The sequence below is a fragment of the Apiospora aurea genome, assembly GCF_038362705.1.
Source record: "Apiospora aurea strain CBS 24483 chromosome Unknown utg000002l_segment0_segment0, whole genome shotgun sequence".
Classification (NCBI taxonomy): domain Eukaryota; kingdom Fungi; phylum Ascomycota; class Sordariomycetes; order Amphisphaeriales; family Apiosporaceae; genus Apiospora; species Apiospora aurea.
The window spans coordinates 1408888-1423057 of NW_027117389.1; the positions used below are offsets into that span (position 1 = coordinate 1408888).

Genomic DNA, 14170 nt, shown 5'->3' on the forward strand with positions numbered 1-14170 from the left:
GTTGTTGAATTGTCCGGGTGAAACCAGCTCGGAGCCCAGTATATGACCAGTTCCACCACTCAGATATTATAGTATGCCGTACCAGGAGTAGGCGCGCGGTCTCACTGGAAGTAACTAGGCTGCATCTTCTGGAATACCTGGGTGGGGTCGTACTTCATGGCAATTTCTTGAGCTTGTCCTTGTTGGCGATTCCGTAGCGACTGATGACATCCTGATACTCGCTGGCGTAGTTCATGTACACATAGTCAGTAAATACGCCGCGCTGTAGCGCCTCGTCCTTGATATCCCGGAGCACGCCCGAGAGGTGCGCGGTGACGCGCGTGTCCTCCTCCTTGTGCGTCCACAAATAGGGGTGGAAGTAATCGGGGGCTCGCGAAACTATTCATCGCAACTTCTGCTCTGGGGTTTTTAAGAGTGTGAATAAAGGAAAATTTCTGCTGACGGTGAAACGAGTAACAAGTGATCAAATTATGTGAAAAAGTATTAGATAACTGAAGAGACCACAATTAATGGTTGGCTGGTCGATTAGGAGAGCGAATGTGAGTGATACTGCGATATAGCTGCTTATTTACTTCCACCTCAAGCTGCCGGCATCCGAGACAGATGCCGCAATGCACAATCTGCTGGGCACGCACTAGGATCAAGGTCGACCGACGCCCCCATTTTCTCGAATAGGAAACATATCTATATTAATATCCTAGGTGACTATGTCTTCACACAGGTTGGTTGTGCATGGTGGCATGAGAAGGAGCCCCTTGATTTGCTACATCCAGGTCCTCGGTCCTGACACTCCGGTGTGCAGTCTGCACGAAATAAACAGAAATGTTCCGACACCAGGATCCTAATTACCCTATTGGCTGTGCGCATTTTGAGATCAGCACCCAACATACGACAATGGGGTTATGCATCCGAATATAACCGCCAGGTGGACCCTTAGGATGCAACGCTATCGGTTGCATCCACGTAGCTGAAATACCTGTTTGCGACGCTGGTGTGTAATGTGAGATGTTGCGAGTCTGTTCCCCTTACCCAGCGGAGGGTATTTATAGACCCATGGGAGAGCTTGATGCTGTCTGATCGACGCCAGTCACAGAAGATCAGCGTTCCCAAAATACGGGTTCTTTTTTCTTTCTTCCCACCGGGCACAGCATCCAGTAAAGAGAAAATGCGATTTCACGGTACTCAAGTTGCCGCAGGGCTGCTGTCAGCCCTGCCCGGTGCCCAGGCTCTGCTTCGTTTCTCCTGTTCCCAGCTCGTGGTCGAGCGCCTCGACCCCCTGGTGAACCCCGGAGTGGTGGGATCCCCCCCATCTTCACCAGATCGTCGGTGGCGTAAGTTCCATGAAGCCATAGTATATGACTATTCGACCACATCGTCCCTGACCTCAATGAAATATAGAATGCCTTCAACGCGAGCATGGATCCCGCCAAGCTCGACATCCCCGGGACGGCGACGTGCACGACATGCCAGTTTGCCGACGACTTCTCCAACTACTGGACGGCGGTGCTCTTCTTCCGCGCCCGCAACGGCACCTACCACCGAGTCCCCCAGAAGGGCAACGTCTTCTTCGAGCAAGCGAATGGCGGTATGACGGTCTACTACACGCCTACCATAAACGGTAGAGGCAAGGTGACGGCGTTCAAGCCGGTAAGAGAACTTCCCATTAATCAACCACCTTTTGGTATCACTTAGCGAAGTGGCTGGCATGCTGAACTCGAACGTGAACAGGGCTTCCGCATGATTGTCGGGGATCCCATGGAGCGCACCGCCGCGGGCGCGGCAAAGTACCGACAGTTGACCTACACCTGCCTGCAAAACTCCATGACGCGAACGGGCGAGACCAAGAACCTGCCGCCGAAGCCATGCCCCGCCGGCATCATGGCCAACATCCGATTCCCCACGTATGTGTTCCCAGCTACTGACCCCCTTCCGCATCCGCTATCATAAATCGGACTCTTGCTAACCAATGCGCTGGCTCCTTTGCCCCCCATAACAGCTGCTGGGACGGCGTCAACCTCGACAGCCCCGACCACGCGAGCCACGTCGCCTACCCGACCAGCGGCACCTTCGAGAGCAGCGGGCCCTGCCCTTCGACCCATCCCGTCAAGATCCCGCAGCTCTTCTACGAGGTCATCTGGGACACGTCCCAGTTCAACAACGCGGCCGACTGGCCCGCCGACGGGTCGCAGCCGTTCGTCTGGAGCTACGGCGACGCGACCGGCTACGGCACCCACGGCGACTACGTCTTCGGGTGGAAGGGCGACGCGCTGCAGCGCGCCATGGACCAGAACTGCCAGAACGACAAGTGCAACGGGCTGGGGTCCCAGTCGCTTCAGCAGGGGAACAAGTGCACGGTCAAGACGACCGTGGATGAGAATATTGATGGTTGTGAGTTAATGATCCTCTGCCCCCACCCTTGACCAAACTTATGTGCAAGCACTTACTGACATTCGATGTACAGGGCTTGATGAGTTGCCTGGCGGCATGAAAGTCACTGATGCGTCCGGCAAGGTTGTCTACTAGATATCTAGCGGGGACATCTTCGCGCTGTCGATCATACAGGAACGTGGATTGTCGTTGGTGTCGTAGTACTCCCTGAGACAGGCGACCTTCATACGGCCCCCTTTCAGTAGAATTCCAATTGAATACAATAAGATAAACCGCCCCGGTTTACCCAGTTATTAGAGTCGCTCCTTTTGCTTCTCGATATAGTACATGCACACCTGGTGCCCCGAACCGTCCAGGTCCCAACTTCTCTTGATTACTAGATCCCCATCCCCGGCACCAACCGGACGAAGTACCTCGAAGAGAAACGTATTTTGGGCTAGCTCGTCGGACTCATTATTCATATCTCGCTCATACCCTCCGCCTCTTCCTCATCTGACGCGGCGGCATGTGAACTGTCCACCATATGTCATCCAGTCCGTCGTTGTCATGGCCCGGCTCGTCGGCCCGTCCACCACCAACATCGACCGCCTCTCCTCCCGCTCCTTGCCTCTCTTCTTCCGTCGTCGTGACATGCTCCCCATCCACCGTCGCGCCCCGAACGAACCTCGTCATCCGGCCCAGCGTCGTCATCTGCTCCGCGACGACCCACCAGAGCTCGTCCACCAGCACCTCGGCGGCCGCTTTGAACACGGGCTTGAACCAACTCCTTTCCCCACCACCAACGTTGGTTTCTTCTTTTCCTTCTTCGTCGTCTCTGTCCTCGACAATCCCCTGCTCCGTCTCCACGGCCGCGACCAGCAGGAACGGGACGTCGCCAGACTCGCGCATGGCGCAATAACGGGCGCGCGCCTTCTCCACTCAGTCTCCTTTTCCCTTGCCCTTAGCAAATTCGTCGTCGTCGTCGTCCACCTCGACCCAGCGGATCTCGAACGAGCGTCGCGCCGCTGCGATCTCGCCGGCCGACTGCCCTTCCTCCTCCAGCGCCGCCCGCATCGGGATCTCGGCCATCTCGCGTGCGCGTGCGCGGAACTCAGCTAAGTCCGACTGGGACATGGCGGCGGCGGCTCTGGAAGCACAGAACGCCACGAAGCCCCAGGCGCCGCCGCCCGCCCGTTTGCGCCGAGTCTTGAGCCAGTCGGGGGAGGTAGCGGAGGCCGCTGTTGCTTCTGCTGCGACGACATGGCGGCGGCGGCGGTGGCGGCAGAAGAAGAAGAAGAAGAAGACTCTTTCTCGACTTTCATGCGGCGCAGCTGCTCCTGCCACACGACGCGGGCCATCTCCATGACGCCGTCCTCGCCGAGCGCTGCGCGGAAGCCGGCCTGCATCTTGGCGCGCTCCTCGTCCGACAGCGCGGCGTTGTCCGCGGGCGTGGCGTGGGCATAGCGCTGGAAGTTCCAGCCGGGCGGCCAGTAGGTGCTTGCGGCGTCGGTGTAGGAGGTGAATAGGCTGGACGGGTTTGACATTGCGAGGCGGGGTGGGTTTGTAGGTAGTGTGCAGACGAAGGCGGGATTGATGAGTGAGTGCGGTGGTGTCAACGGGTTTTAGTACCTAAAGTCTCCGGGGAGGTGGCTCATTTAGGGAGGCATTTTAGTGATACGGCATCTTCCAGCGCTTGGTATGCACAGCGTAAGCGGGTGCCTTTTTTCTCCTGCAGGGGGAGACATGCAGCAAACCTACAGCGACTCCAGGCAGTCCAGGCCTTGATGGTGTTAGTGCTGACGGCTGCCATTAAACGTCCAGATGTCATCGAGATCCTCCACAGAGATCAAACGGTCACGCATCAAGGAGAAAAAGCAAAATAGAGAGAAAAAAAGAAACAAAAAAGAAGAAGAAGAAGAGTATTCAGTGAGAAAAACAGTTGGTCCACCTGTGTCATTAAGCTGCAATTGACGGTGTCGCTGGATTTTACGATGGCTTGCATTGAAGGCACTGAATAGGCCAGGGCCAATTGCATGTAGTCCGCTCAAGCAAGGCAAAGCCGTCGAACGGCCCATTACAAGAATGAAAGCAATAAAGAGTATATACAGGCACTGCTGACTTTCCGTCTTCTTACTTTCGAGGTGATCCCAGTCCCATCTGTGCTCGCAGCCTAGGCGAGTTCACCCCAGGCCATCCCACCGGCACGCCACCCAGCCCGTCGTCCGCAGCAGGCGCCCGCGTCTGGACCGGGCCTCGGGGTCGCAACGGAGCCGGCGACGAAGCGCGCGTATCGTCGTCGTCGCTGCTGCTGGGCGCCGGGGTCGGGCGGGCGGCGAACGCGCCACTGGCTATGGCGCCCCCGTTCACGCAGTACGCGACGTCGAGCAGAAGGTTGGAGCAGTCGTCCTCCAGAGCCTGCCAGACGCGGGGGAGGGTCATATATTAGCTCTCGAACTTCACTTTGGTGGAGGGAAAATGAAAAATCGACGTACCGGGTTCCATGTTTGGAACTGCGCGAAGGTGATGCCGAATTGGTCTTGGACCTTTCCACAGTAGTCTCCCGATTGGATGACATACCATCTGAGACGACGAGTTAGAATCCAGGCCTAGGTATGCGAGGCATGCACCGATGAGGCCTTGGAGAATGCACTTACTCGTAGCATTCACTGATAGTGCCGGGAGGCGTAGACGTCGGGGCCGGAACGGGCTCGGACGTTTCGGTCGTGTTCCAGTCGCTCGTCGGCTGCACGCAGTAGTTGAAGCCCGAGAGAAGGTTACCGCACGCGTCGTCAATCTGTAGCGTCATCCGGCTTGGTAAGAAACCTTTGCTCCTCGAGATCCAACGGGAAATGATTGACTGGTACTCACTTGCGGGTTCATGCCGAGGAACCAGTTGAGAGGAACCGTCTGGTTCAGCGCTACGATCTCGCAATAGTCTCCCTAAACACATTCATCCTCGCATGTCAGCAGTGGAGCCATTCCAAGACCTCTCCCAGTTGCTAACGGTCTATGCCTGGGGCGACATGGCGGAAATCAGGTGCCACTTACCGGCTGCACAAGGTAGTACTTCCCGCACCTGGTCGTGGTGCCCTCCGCCACGGGACTCGGCCTCGCCGCCGTAGCGGTGGTGTAGATGGCCGTCTGCGTAGCCGTGGCGCCGGGCACGGTCGTGAACGTGGCCTCCCCACCGGGAGGCCCGATGCAGAGGTTCTGGTCGATGAGGAGGTTGGTGCAGTGCGGGTTGATTGCTGTTGCGGTTTACGATATCTTTGTCAGCTCTGAACTAAAGCTGCCAGTATCGTAGAACCATCTCTGTCAGTGTGTGCACGGGGACGGGGTAGGGACGTACTCGGGTTCCAAGTGGTAAGCTGATGGAACGGGACGGAGAACTGCTTCGCGATTCCAACGCAGGTGTCGCCGCTCTTGACGACGTAGTCATCGCAGGCTGCGGGCAGGCAGAGTTTCTGTTGGCAGTTCTGCGTTAGAGACGACCCCGAACACGAGAGAGGCATGCATCAGATATGGTTAAAAAGAACGACGTACCTGTCCGAGCTGCAGATTCGTGCAGTCCAGGCGGAGGCTGTTCATCGTGATCAGCGCGCCGGTGGACACATGGTTGGCCTTGGAGATGGCGACGCAGTTATCGCCGCCGGCGACCTCGTAGGTCCGGCCCCCGACGCACGTGGCCGTGGCGTAGCCCGGGGGCGCGTAGTTGCCCAGGCTCGTCACGTTGGTCTTGAGCGTCGGCGTGGCCGTCGGGTAGTCGAGGCCGCAGCGGCCCTGGATCTCGGCCCAAGCCCGCGCCATCTCGGCGTCGTAGTTGGAGTAGGCGGTCGACTGCTGGTGCCGGAAGAGGTTCACGATGCACTCGGAGCACAGCTGCTCCGTGGTGTAGCCCCCGAGCAGCTCGGCCGGGTCGCTGGCGTCCCCCAGAGTCTTCTCCAGAAATTCTGCGGGCGGATTGTCAGCTTTGAGGATAACACACCGGCACCAAGGACCCTAGGCATGCTGTGTTAACCAACCTGTGCAGTATTCGCCAGAGGCAGAGTCCTTGAGACACATCTGCGCTTGGACGGACGAAACAGCGTCTACCCAGTACGTGGAAGGATACCCGGCCCTTGGCTGGGGGTCATTGGCGCAGGCCTCTTCCACGTTGGCGCGGTAAGTCTCAAAGGCGGGCGGGCACTCCTTCCGGCACAGGATGTCCATCATGGTCTCGTTCTGGACCGTGTAGAACTGGCTGCCGCCCAACAGGGTCAGCAGCTCCTGAGGGCATTCCGGAATTGGAGATGACAGTGCCGTATTGCACTGCGCCGACACACCGTCAAAGAGGGTGTCTGTCTGGTTGATGAAGAAGAAGAACTGAGGGTCATCTCGTTAGCAAGTCTGCACTCGGTATGATAGCGGTAGGACTATCGAACTCACGCTTGGGTCGGCTCCCAGCGTCTGCGGCAGGAGCATGCCGAGCACGCTTAAGAACCAAAGAATCTCCATTGTAAATCGCAATGGCCCTTCTGTTGTAGGTCGGCTGAGGCTGCGAGATATTGAGCAGCCTTTACAGCATGAAGATATTTCACTGATCCAGGCTTCAAAGTCTAGGAGTGGTCAACCAGGTCGAACCAAAGAGCCGAGTGTGCGATGGAACCAAAGATGCAGATATGACCGGATCTTTTCGCTGCTCTCTGTCGACTGTTCAGCGCAAATGGCCAAGCCTGGTCATCGGATCTTGCCACTATGCAACCTTGCCGGTGCTCAGACCAGAAGCGGCAGTTAATACGGGATATTGGGATATACTACGCTGGTTCATCTCACGGTCGTAAGATACAGTCAGCATTGTCTGCTTTTTTTTTTCAAGTCGAAATCTTCATCAAGGGTCCATAGACCTCCATGTGGTGTTCTAATTCGACCTAGATGCAGACGAAATAGGAAGTTCAGTAATGTGATCGGCACCAACCGTGAGACTCACACTGATCAGATGGTACCGCACTAGTCTCTGTATACCGTCGGGTGATGCGCTTATCAGCCGTACCTGCTTTCGTCTTACATGAGCGCCGCCTCAACACTTAATATAGGACGTGTTTATATTTTACCAGCCGGCTTATTCGAATTTTATTCGAAATAAGAAATAACGTTTCGGGAAATCGAGCGTACGTTAAAGGCTAAGGGTAAGCAATATTATATTTATTAATTTTAACGCACGTCGGTTCGAGGATTAAGCGCGAATAATATTATATTATTATTAATAGTACGCCGTATGCCGAAGGCCTTCGGTACATCTACCTAGTTCCTCGTGTAATAAACCGTGCCGAAGCTGGACTAAAAATACACGCTGCCAATATCGTAAAATCTACCTCACGTGCTCGACGTTACCATGCTGGTTCTCACCCACCAGCCTAGTGACCCTTGCTTTAGGGCTTAAAGAGAGATTATTTAGGTTCGGGTGGTCCCCCAATCTCTATTGCCAATTTATACAGCGGCAGTCGACCGGTCTGTAGAAGCCATTTTGTGATAACTTTCGCCGTATCTTTTTTTACAGTAAGCGCCGCTAGATCGCGACGAGTTCGCAGCGGACTAAGTGTTAACTGTTTTGTTAGCTGCTCTTGTCTTCCCTCGAAGTCTTTGCAGTATAGGATTAGGTATTCGGCTGTCTCCCGTTCTTTACCGTAGTTATATAGCGGCGTCGGGACGTCTAAAACCCGATAAGTGAATAGGAACGATTTAAGCCCTATTTTTTTAATGCGTACTTATATTAAAACCGATACTTCGTGCTTAAATATATCGTCGTAACGACGGCACGCTTCCTAGTTTAGCGGCGATTCTATAGCTAGTTCGCGGCGGCTTCGCGTCGGAGTGACGGTATAGAACTATCTTTGTTCCCATTTCTCTTTGAGCGTTTATTCGACTGTTTAATTATTTAGCTATTGTTTGGCTAACGTTAGTTGAGCGTCGCTTGGCTATAGAGTCGTGGGGGCTTCGCTAGTAGCCTTTTAGGGTTTTTTTTGTCTCTTTCTCCTTGCGCTACGTTTTTTATTAATGATCTCTGCCGCTTTTATATAGGCGCCGCGTAGAAATTATAGCTTCCCGGTAGTTTCTGTGCGTATTTCGAAGCTAGCTGCCCTCGTATTTAAATAGAGGTTAAGGGGGGGAACTGCCGCTTTAGTTTTTAAGTAGTATTAGGGGGTCGCTTTATATGCCCTTATTACGGTCCGGAGATAGGAGTTTTGGACTATTATAAGGCTAAAGGCTGGCCTTTTTTCGGTATCGCCTATTTTATGCTAAGCCGACGCTCCGTACGCGAGTACGCTACGTATTACTTTCGTATAAAGCTCCTTTGCCCTTCGTACCGAACATCCCTAAGCTAACGCTGCGAGCCTAGTGAGAGTTAATATTTAAGTTGCTATTTTCGCTTTAATTTTTAAGATATGGTCCTTTTATTATAGCTTCCGATAGAGCTAAACGCCGAGGAATCTCGTAGAAGTTACCGGCGTTATAGTAGCGTTTTCGAGGCGTATTTATAGCGTATAAGCTTTTCGCGCTTTAATAAAATAGATAAGCTCGCTCTTTTTAGGTTCGAACTCTATCCTTTTCGTGCGTGCCCAGCGGCTATAAGTCTCCTAGGCTCTTTCTAGGTTTCGGTAATTCGTAACGTGGTCTGGCCCTACGGTAATAAGATTCGTATCATCCGCGAATCTAACGATAATAAGCTGTTCGTGCGTTTTTAGCTCCTCGTATAGTGTAGCGATATAGAGAATAAAGAGGATCGGTAATAGCGGGGAGCTTTGCGGAACACTAGCGCGGAGCTAGATTCTTCTTAACGACTTACCGTCGAAATAAAGGTAAACCGATCTGTTCGTAATAAAGCTCTCGACCTATCGGTAAACCTAATTCGGCAGTCTTTTCTCGCGGAGTGTAGCAATTAGTTTTTTATGGTTAATTATATCGAAAGCGCCTTTAATATTAAGTTAAAGGAGGGAAGCGACGCCCTTTTATTGCCACGTTGTACGGACGACGTCGGTAACTAGTCGAATAGCTAGCTCGGTAGACCGCTGCGTTCGGTTCCCTATTTAGCCTTTAAATAAAAGCGAGTACTCCTCGGCTATTCCGGTAATTCGCCGGTTTATAATTATTTTTATTACCTTCCCGACCGTACTAAGTAATAAAATAGGTTTTTATTTACTAGGTGTCTACTTTTCGGTTGCTGTTTTATTTGGCTTTAGGATTACGATAACTTTTGCCGTACGGAAACGTTTGGGGAAGTAGGCAAGCCGGAAGCTCGCTGTCGCTAAGCCGGTTAACGTTCGGAAAAGGGGTTCCCCATACGCTTTAAGGAAACCAGGAGGTAAAAAGTTTTCCCCTAGAGCTTTCCAGGGTCCCGTTTACTTAATAATATCTCTTATCTCCTTAGCCGTTATCTCTGCCTCGACAGGGGTAAAGCTAGGGGCGTGGTTCGGTACGGTATTTAAGTCTGTAAGGTCGGCTTTTGGGTTAGGGAAAAACCTTTCCGAAAAAAGCGTAGCTTTTTCGTCGTGGCTTCGCGCTTCGTTAGCAGCTCCTTCGCTACGTCGTAATTCTAGGATTCCCGCTGTTTGTAATGGCGTTTAGCTCCGTAGTCGGGCCCATCGTTCGAGCGATCAAAGTGTCTTAGAATCGTGGGAGGCAGCGGCGATTACGTAGCGCCAGCTTTTCGTTTTCGCTATTTGAACGATTCTCTCTAGGTCCGTTTTCGACTCGGTGTATTGGTTTTAAGTATATTGCGAGGGTACCGCGAAATAAGCTCGGTATCGTTGTTTCGTTATAGTTTACGCTTTTTAGACCTTCGGTGACCACCAGGGCGTACTTTTACTAGTATAGGGGGTTTTTTTTAGGGCTGCTATGTCAATAATTTTTCGTAGGTCGCTTATAAAGTTATCGATAGTTTAATTCAGCTTTTCCGGGCTTATTAACTCGGCGATATCGATTAAACGTGCTCCGGTTTCCGCCCGTACTAGCCCTTTATTTAATATCGTTTAGTTTTATCCCTTTGCTTTCGTTTTATTACCTCGTAACGAGTTAGCTTTTAATTTAACGCGAACGACCTATGCCCTATAATTAAAACTTTTTAAGCTAGGGTTTTTTTATATAAAATTATCGTTCCTCGTGTTATCCAAGCTAGGTTTAACGTGAAATCTCTTTGTCCGTGGCGTCGTTTCGTAATTTTTTTTATATAGCGTAGCTAGCTTTAAGTTTTATTAGTCCGTAAAGGCAAAAAAGTTGTTTGCTTCGTACGATTTCCTGCTATATACGTTCTAAAGCGGATAGTATATATTAAAGTCTCCGACGAGTAAGTATCGCTCGGGGTACGAAGTCGTATCGAAATCGCTTAAGGGGCTTCGCTATCAAAAAGTTTTTTAAATTAGCGAATATATAAATTATATAATAAAGCGGCTACTTTTTTCCCTCGGTATCGTAACGGCAGCCTAATCGGGGCCTGCTTTAGTTTTTAGTTTAGCGATATTGAGGCGTTTATATATATAAATAGCCGCTCGGCCCTCGCCGTAAATTACTCGATACCTAACTGTTTCTAGGTAGTACGCGGTTTGTATACGGGGGTTCGTTTATATTTTTTATAGTGTTAATATATTATACTCCTTTTAATTAATTAAGGTAAGTACCGTTATTACTTTTAATACTGCGACGTTTTAATATACTATTCGTAAGCTTATAATTATAAGATTATAATAGTGTTTTACGTTAATAGGGGAGCGACGGTGCCGCGCCGGCTTTACGAGCGTGTCTTTTTGCCTTGGCTGTTCGTTATCGAATCGAATCGCGGGCGGCCTTTTTTCCGCGAAATTATTATATACCTTTTTTATCGCTAATAGAGAGCGTTGTCGATAGTAATAAACGCCCTATTCTTACCGAGCTGTCGCCGGTACTACGGACTTCGAACTAGCGAAGCCGGTGGGCATAAGCTTTTCTTACGCGTTTTCTCTACTAAATCGTTACGGGGTAGCCGCGATTTCACGTCGTATATTCCCTGCCGTAATTAATACAACGTTTCCTACCTCGTAGTCCTCTTTGGGAGCATTCTTAGTCTCCCTTAAGGTGTATTACTATAAAACAGTAGCTATATCGCTGCTGTTTTCGATAATACTTAGCTACGTGGCCGTAGCCGTAGTAGTGGTAACACTATTAGATGCGGAGGCTGGCGTTATACGGTTCGCAGTCGAAAATCTCGGAATCCTATATTAAGCCGTTGTCGCACAAATCCTTCGTAGTTTAAACGGAGCTCGCATATAAAATAAGGGAGGCGTAGCGTATTTCGGGATTTTTCGGCAAGCTACGTTTATATTTCGAGATCTTTTTCGGGTTATATTTATTTACGAGTAAATTACGTAATAACGCGGCTTCGTCGTGGGTATCCCGTAGCTTTTTCGCTGGGACCCTTTTCGCGATAACTGCGAGTTTTTTGTAAGTAAGCTGCGCATTAATCCCGAAAACGTTTAAAACCTATCTATTATTTTCTATATATTTTTTCGCCTCGTTTTTAAAGGTAAGGACGATATCGCTGCTAAATAGTTTCTTTATTACGATAGCTTCGTTATGCCCGATTACTATATTAACGCTTTATACGATATTTATTAGCCTTCTTTTTTAAATATCGTTAAATTAATTTACGCTTTTAATTACTATTTCGCGGTTTCGGCGGGCTGGGACGATAATTTTCGGTTGCTAGGTAATAGGATTACTACTACGCGGCGTAGATATAACTTAAGCCTAAGACTTAGTTTATATAGCTTTAAGATCCTGCGTAGCTTAAGCGATAGCTTTTTTAATTATTTTTCACAATTTCCCGCGGGTTATTAGCGCGTTATCGTCGTCGTCGAGGTACGGTCGTAATTCGGTCGCTTCGATACGAAATTCCCTAATTACTTAAAAAATCTCTTTACGCCTACTGTTAAGGGCTACTAAATTAGCGATTAGTTTCTCTAAATACTTTAATCCTTCTTCGATACCTCTTTTCGAGCTATTTTCGCTGCTAGGACGCGTTTAAGGCGTTTAAGGTCCTTAATTGTACACCGTAACGTTACTTCGCGGGTGGTGCTGGCTCTGCGCGAGTCCGGCGCGACCGGTGTCAACAACCATCGGATCATCCATCGGATCATCCATACCGTAGCGCCTTGGCTGCGTCCCCTCGATAAAGGTTCGGCTAGGTCAATTCGACCTCGTAGATTTAAATAATAAAGTTTGTTTTCGATTATTCGATGGTTCGACCGAGTTATCGATCTTTTCCCTTTCCTGCCTTACTAGCCTTCCCATAAAATAAATATACTACTAAATTTTCGGTTAATATATAAAAAAAGGGCCGTCACCGAACATATACTTCTAGCCCCTTTAAAAAAACGTACGCGGCAAAAAATTAAGCTGGCTAGCGAAATGCAAACACGTCCTTAACTTGCCGGGGTATATGCGGTCAGCTTATGGTATACCATCTACAGTAGAGCCAAGGAATAAACTCGCCAATCAGCATGCAACTTATGTCAGGCACACCCCCACTCGGGCGTACTATTGGACGGACCTATACCCTGATCGGTGCACCTGCTGATATACACTGATGTATAGGCGCACCCAAGCGGGTTTGTTTTCTGCGACTCGCGTGGTGGGAAGTCAAGTCTCGGCCGTCATGTGCGGCAGATCCCGTGAGATGGGGCAAAATGTATCAGCCTATTAAGGAATAGTAACTCGGTCTGTTGGTCCTGTCGGAATATAATGAAAGTCGAGCGTGTCCCCTGAGCGAATCGTGGGAATTTCGACTCTATACCTATACTTCGTTGCTTAGCTCAGTAGACAAGAAGCAACATGGCAGGACCGAGCAGACTGCTGTATCACTGCCTCTGCTTCCTGCTGGTAGCGGCCGGCTTGATTTACTTGGTGGAGAGACAGCAAGACTATTCCTGTTCTCCAGAGAGGCCTTGCAAGCTGGGATGCTGCGGCAAGAACAATGTGAGTCGTCTGCCCGTTCTTCTTCCTTACCATGCGGGAGCCTTACTCAACATCTAAACAGGTATGCAGCATGGGCCCTTCATACTGCGCCCCCGCGAACTGTACGTCCGGCTGTGACGCAAAGAGCGAGTGCGACCCGGGATGGGGCTCCCAATGGAGCACCCGGGGGAAGTGCCCGCTTAACGTGTGCTGTTCCGAGTTCGGCTTCTGTGGGACGACCGAGGACTTCTGTGGCGACAAGAGGGTCAAGAAGCCGAGCTGCAAGGGCGCCGCCAGCGCCGCCAGCAAAGTGATCGGGTACTACGAAGGCTGGTCAACCAGCAAGGGCTGCAAAGGACGTAAGTGACCTTGGTGATTCCAGCCAGAAACATCCCCCAAGAGGAAGCAGAAATGCTTTGGCTTCGTACACTACTGACCTTTTGATTTGCTGCAGTCAACCCAGAGGATTTTTTGTCCGGGGCATACACCCATCTGAACTACGCTTTTGCCTTCATTGACACTACCACTTACAAGATCGCCAATATGCAAGATTCCGATGAGAGATACATGCCACGTCTCACGGGCCTGAAGGACTACAACCCCGGGCTTGAAGTTTGGGTAAGAACCCGTAGCCAATGCGCATACCCGACGGCCCTGATGGCTAACAGCTGCTGTCGACAGATTGCCATTGGAGGATGGAGCATGAACGACCCTGATCAGCCCACAGCGCGGACATTCTCCGAGCTGGCGGCATCGCAGTCCCACCAGGACGCTTTCTTTGAGTCCCTTTTGTCCTTCATGGACAAGTATGGTTTCGACGGCGTCGACATCGACTAGGAAT

The 14170-nt window shown here is 51.0% G+C and overlaps 6 protein-coding genes across 6 annotated transcripts; 2 read left to right on the top strand and 4 right to left on the bottom strand.

The window, feature by feature from the left end:
• Positions 1–154: 154 nt before the first annotated feature.
• PG986_002828 (uncharacterized protein) lies at positions 155–663 on the bottom strand (the record flags this gene model as incomplete). The annotated part of the gene is made up of 2 exons (XM_066839050.1): positions 155–378; positions 636–663. 2 exons carry the CDS (start codon positions 661–663, stop codon positions 155–157), a joined length of 252 nt encoding a protein of 83 aa, XP_066704114.1.
• A 502-nt stretch (positions 664–1165) lies between these two features.
• PG986_002829 (uncharacterized protein) lies at positions 1166–2523 on the top strand (the record flags this gene model as incomplete). The annotated part of the gene is made up of 5 exons (XM_066839051.1): positions 1166–1351; positions 1399–1647; positions 1729–1901; positions 1997–2388; positions 2462–2523. 5 exons carry the CDS (start codon positions 1166–1168, stop codon positions 2521–2523), a joined length of 1062 nt encoding a protein of 353 aa, XP_066704115.1.
• Positions 2524–2856: 333 nt separating this feature from the next.
• PG986_002830 (uncharacterized protein) lies at positions 2857–3276 on the bottom strand (the record flags this gene model as incomplete). Its single annotated transcript, XM_066839052.1, has 1 exon — positions 2857–3276. The coding sequence occupies one exon, from the start codon at positions 3274–3276 to the stop codon at positions 2857–2859; it is 420 nt and encodes a 139-aa protein (XP_066704116.1).
• A 30-nt stretch (positions 3277–3306) lies between these two features.
• PG986_002831 (uncharacterized protein) lies at positions 3307–3911 on the bottom strand (the record flags this gene model as incomplete). The annotated part of the gene is made up of 2 exons (XM_066839053.1): positions 3307–3514; positions 3535–3911. The coding sequence occupies 2 exons, from the start codon at positions 3909–3911 to the stop codon at positions 3307–3309; spliced, it is 585 nt and encodes a 194-aa protein (XP_066704117.1).
• Positions 3912–4497: 586 nt separating this feature from the next.
• Positions 4498–6861, bottom strand: PG986_002832 (LysM domain-containing protein; the record flags this gene model as incomplete). The annotated part of the gene is made up of 9 exons (XM_066839054.1): positions 4498–4782; positions 4860–4947; positions 5022–5161; positions 5236–5307; positions 5416–5615; positions 5717–5831; positions 5911–6317; positions 6390–6729; positions 6793–6861. 9 exons carry the CDS (start codon positions 6859–6861, stop codon positions 4498–4500), a joined length of 1716 nt encoding a protein of 571 aa, XP_066704118.1.
• Positions 6862–13420: 6559 nt separating this feature from the next.
• Positions 13421–14166, top strand: PG986_002833 (glycoside hydrolase; the record flags this gene model as incomplete). The annotated part of the gene is made up of 3 exons (XM_066839055.1): positions 13421–13688; positions 13784–13947; positions 14011–14166. The coding sequence occupies 3 exons, from the start codon at positions 13421–13423 to the stop codon at positions 14164–14166; spliced, it is 588 nt and encodes a 195-aa protein (XP_066704119.1).
• Between the last annotated feature and the right edge of the window lie 4 nt (positions 14167–14170).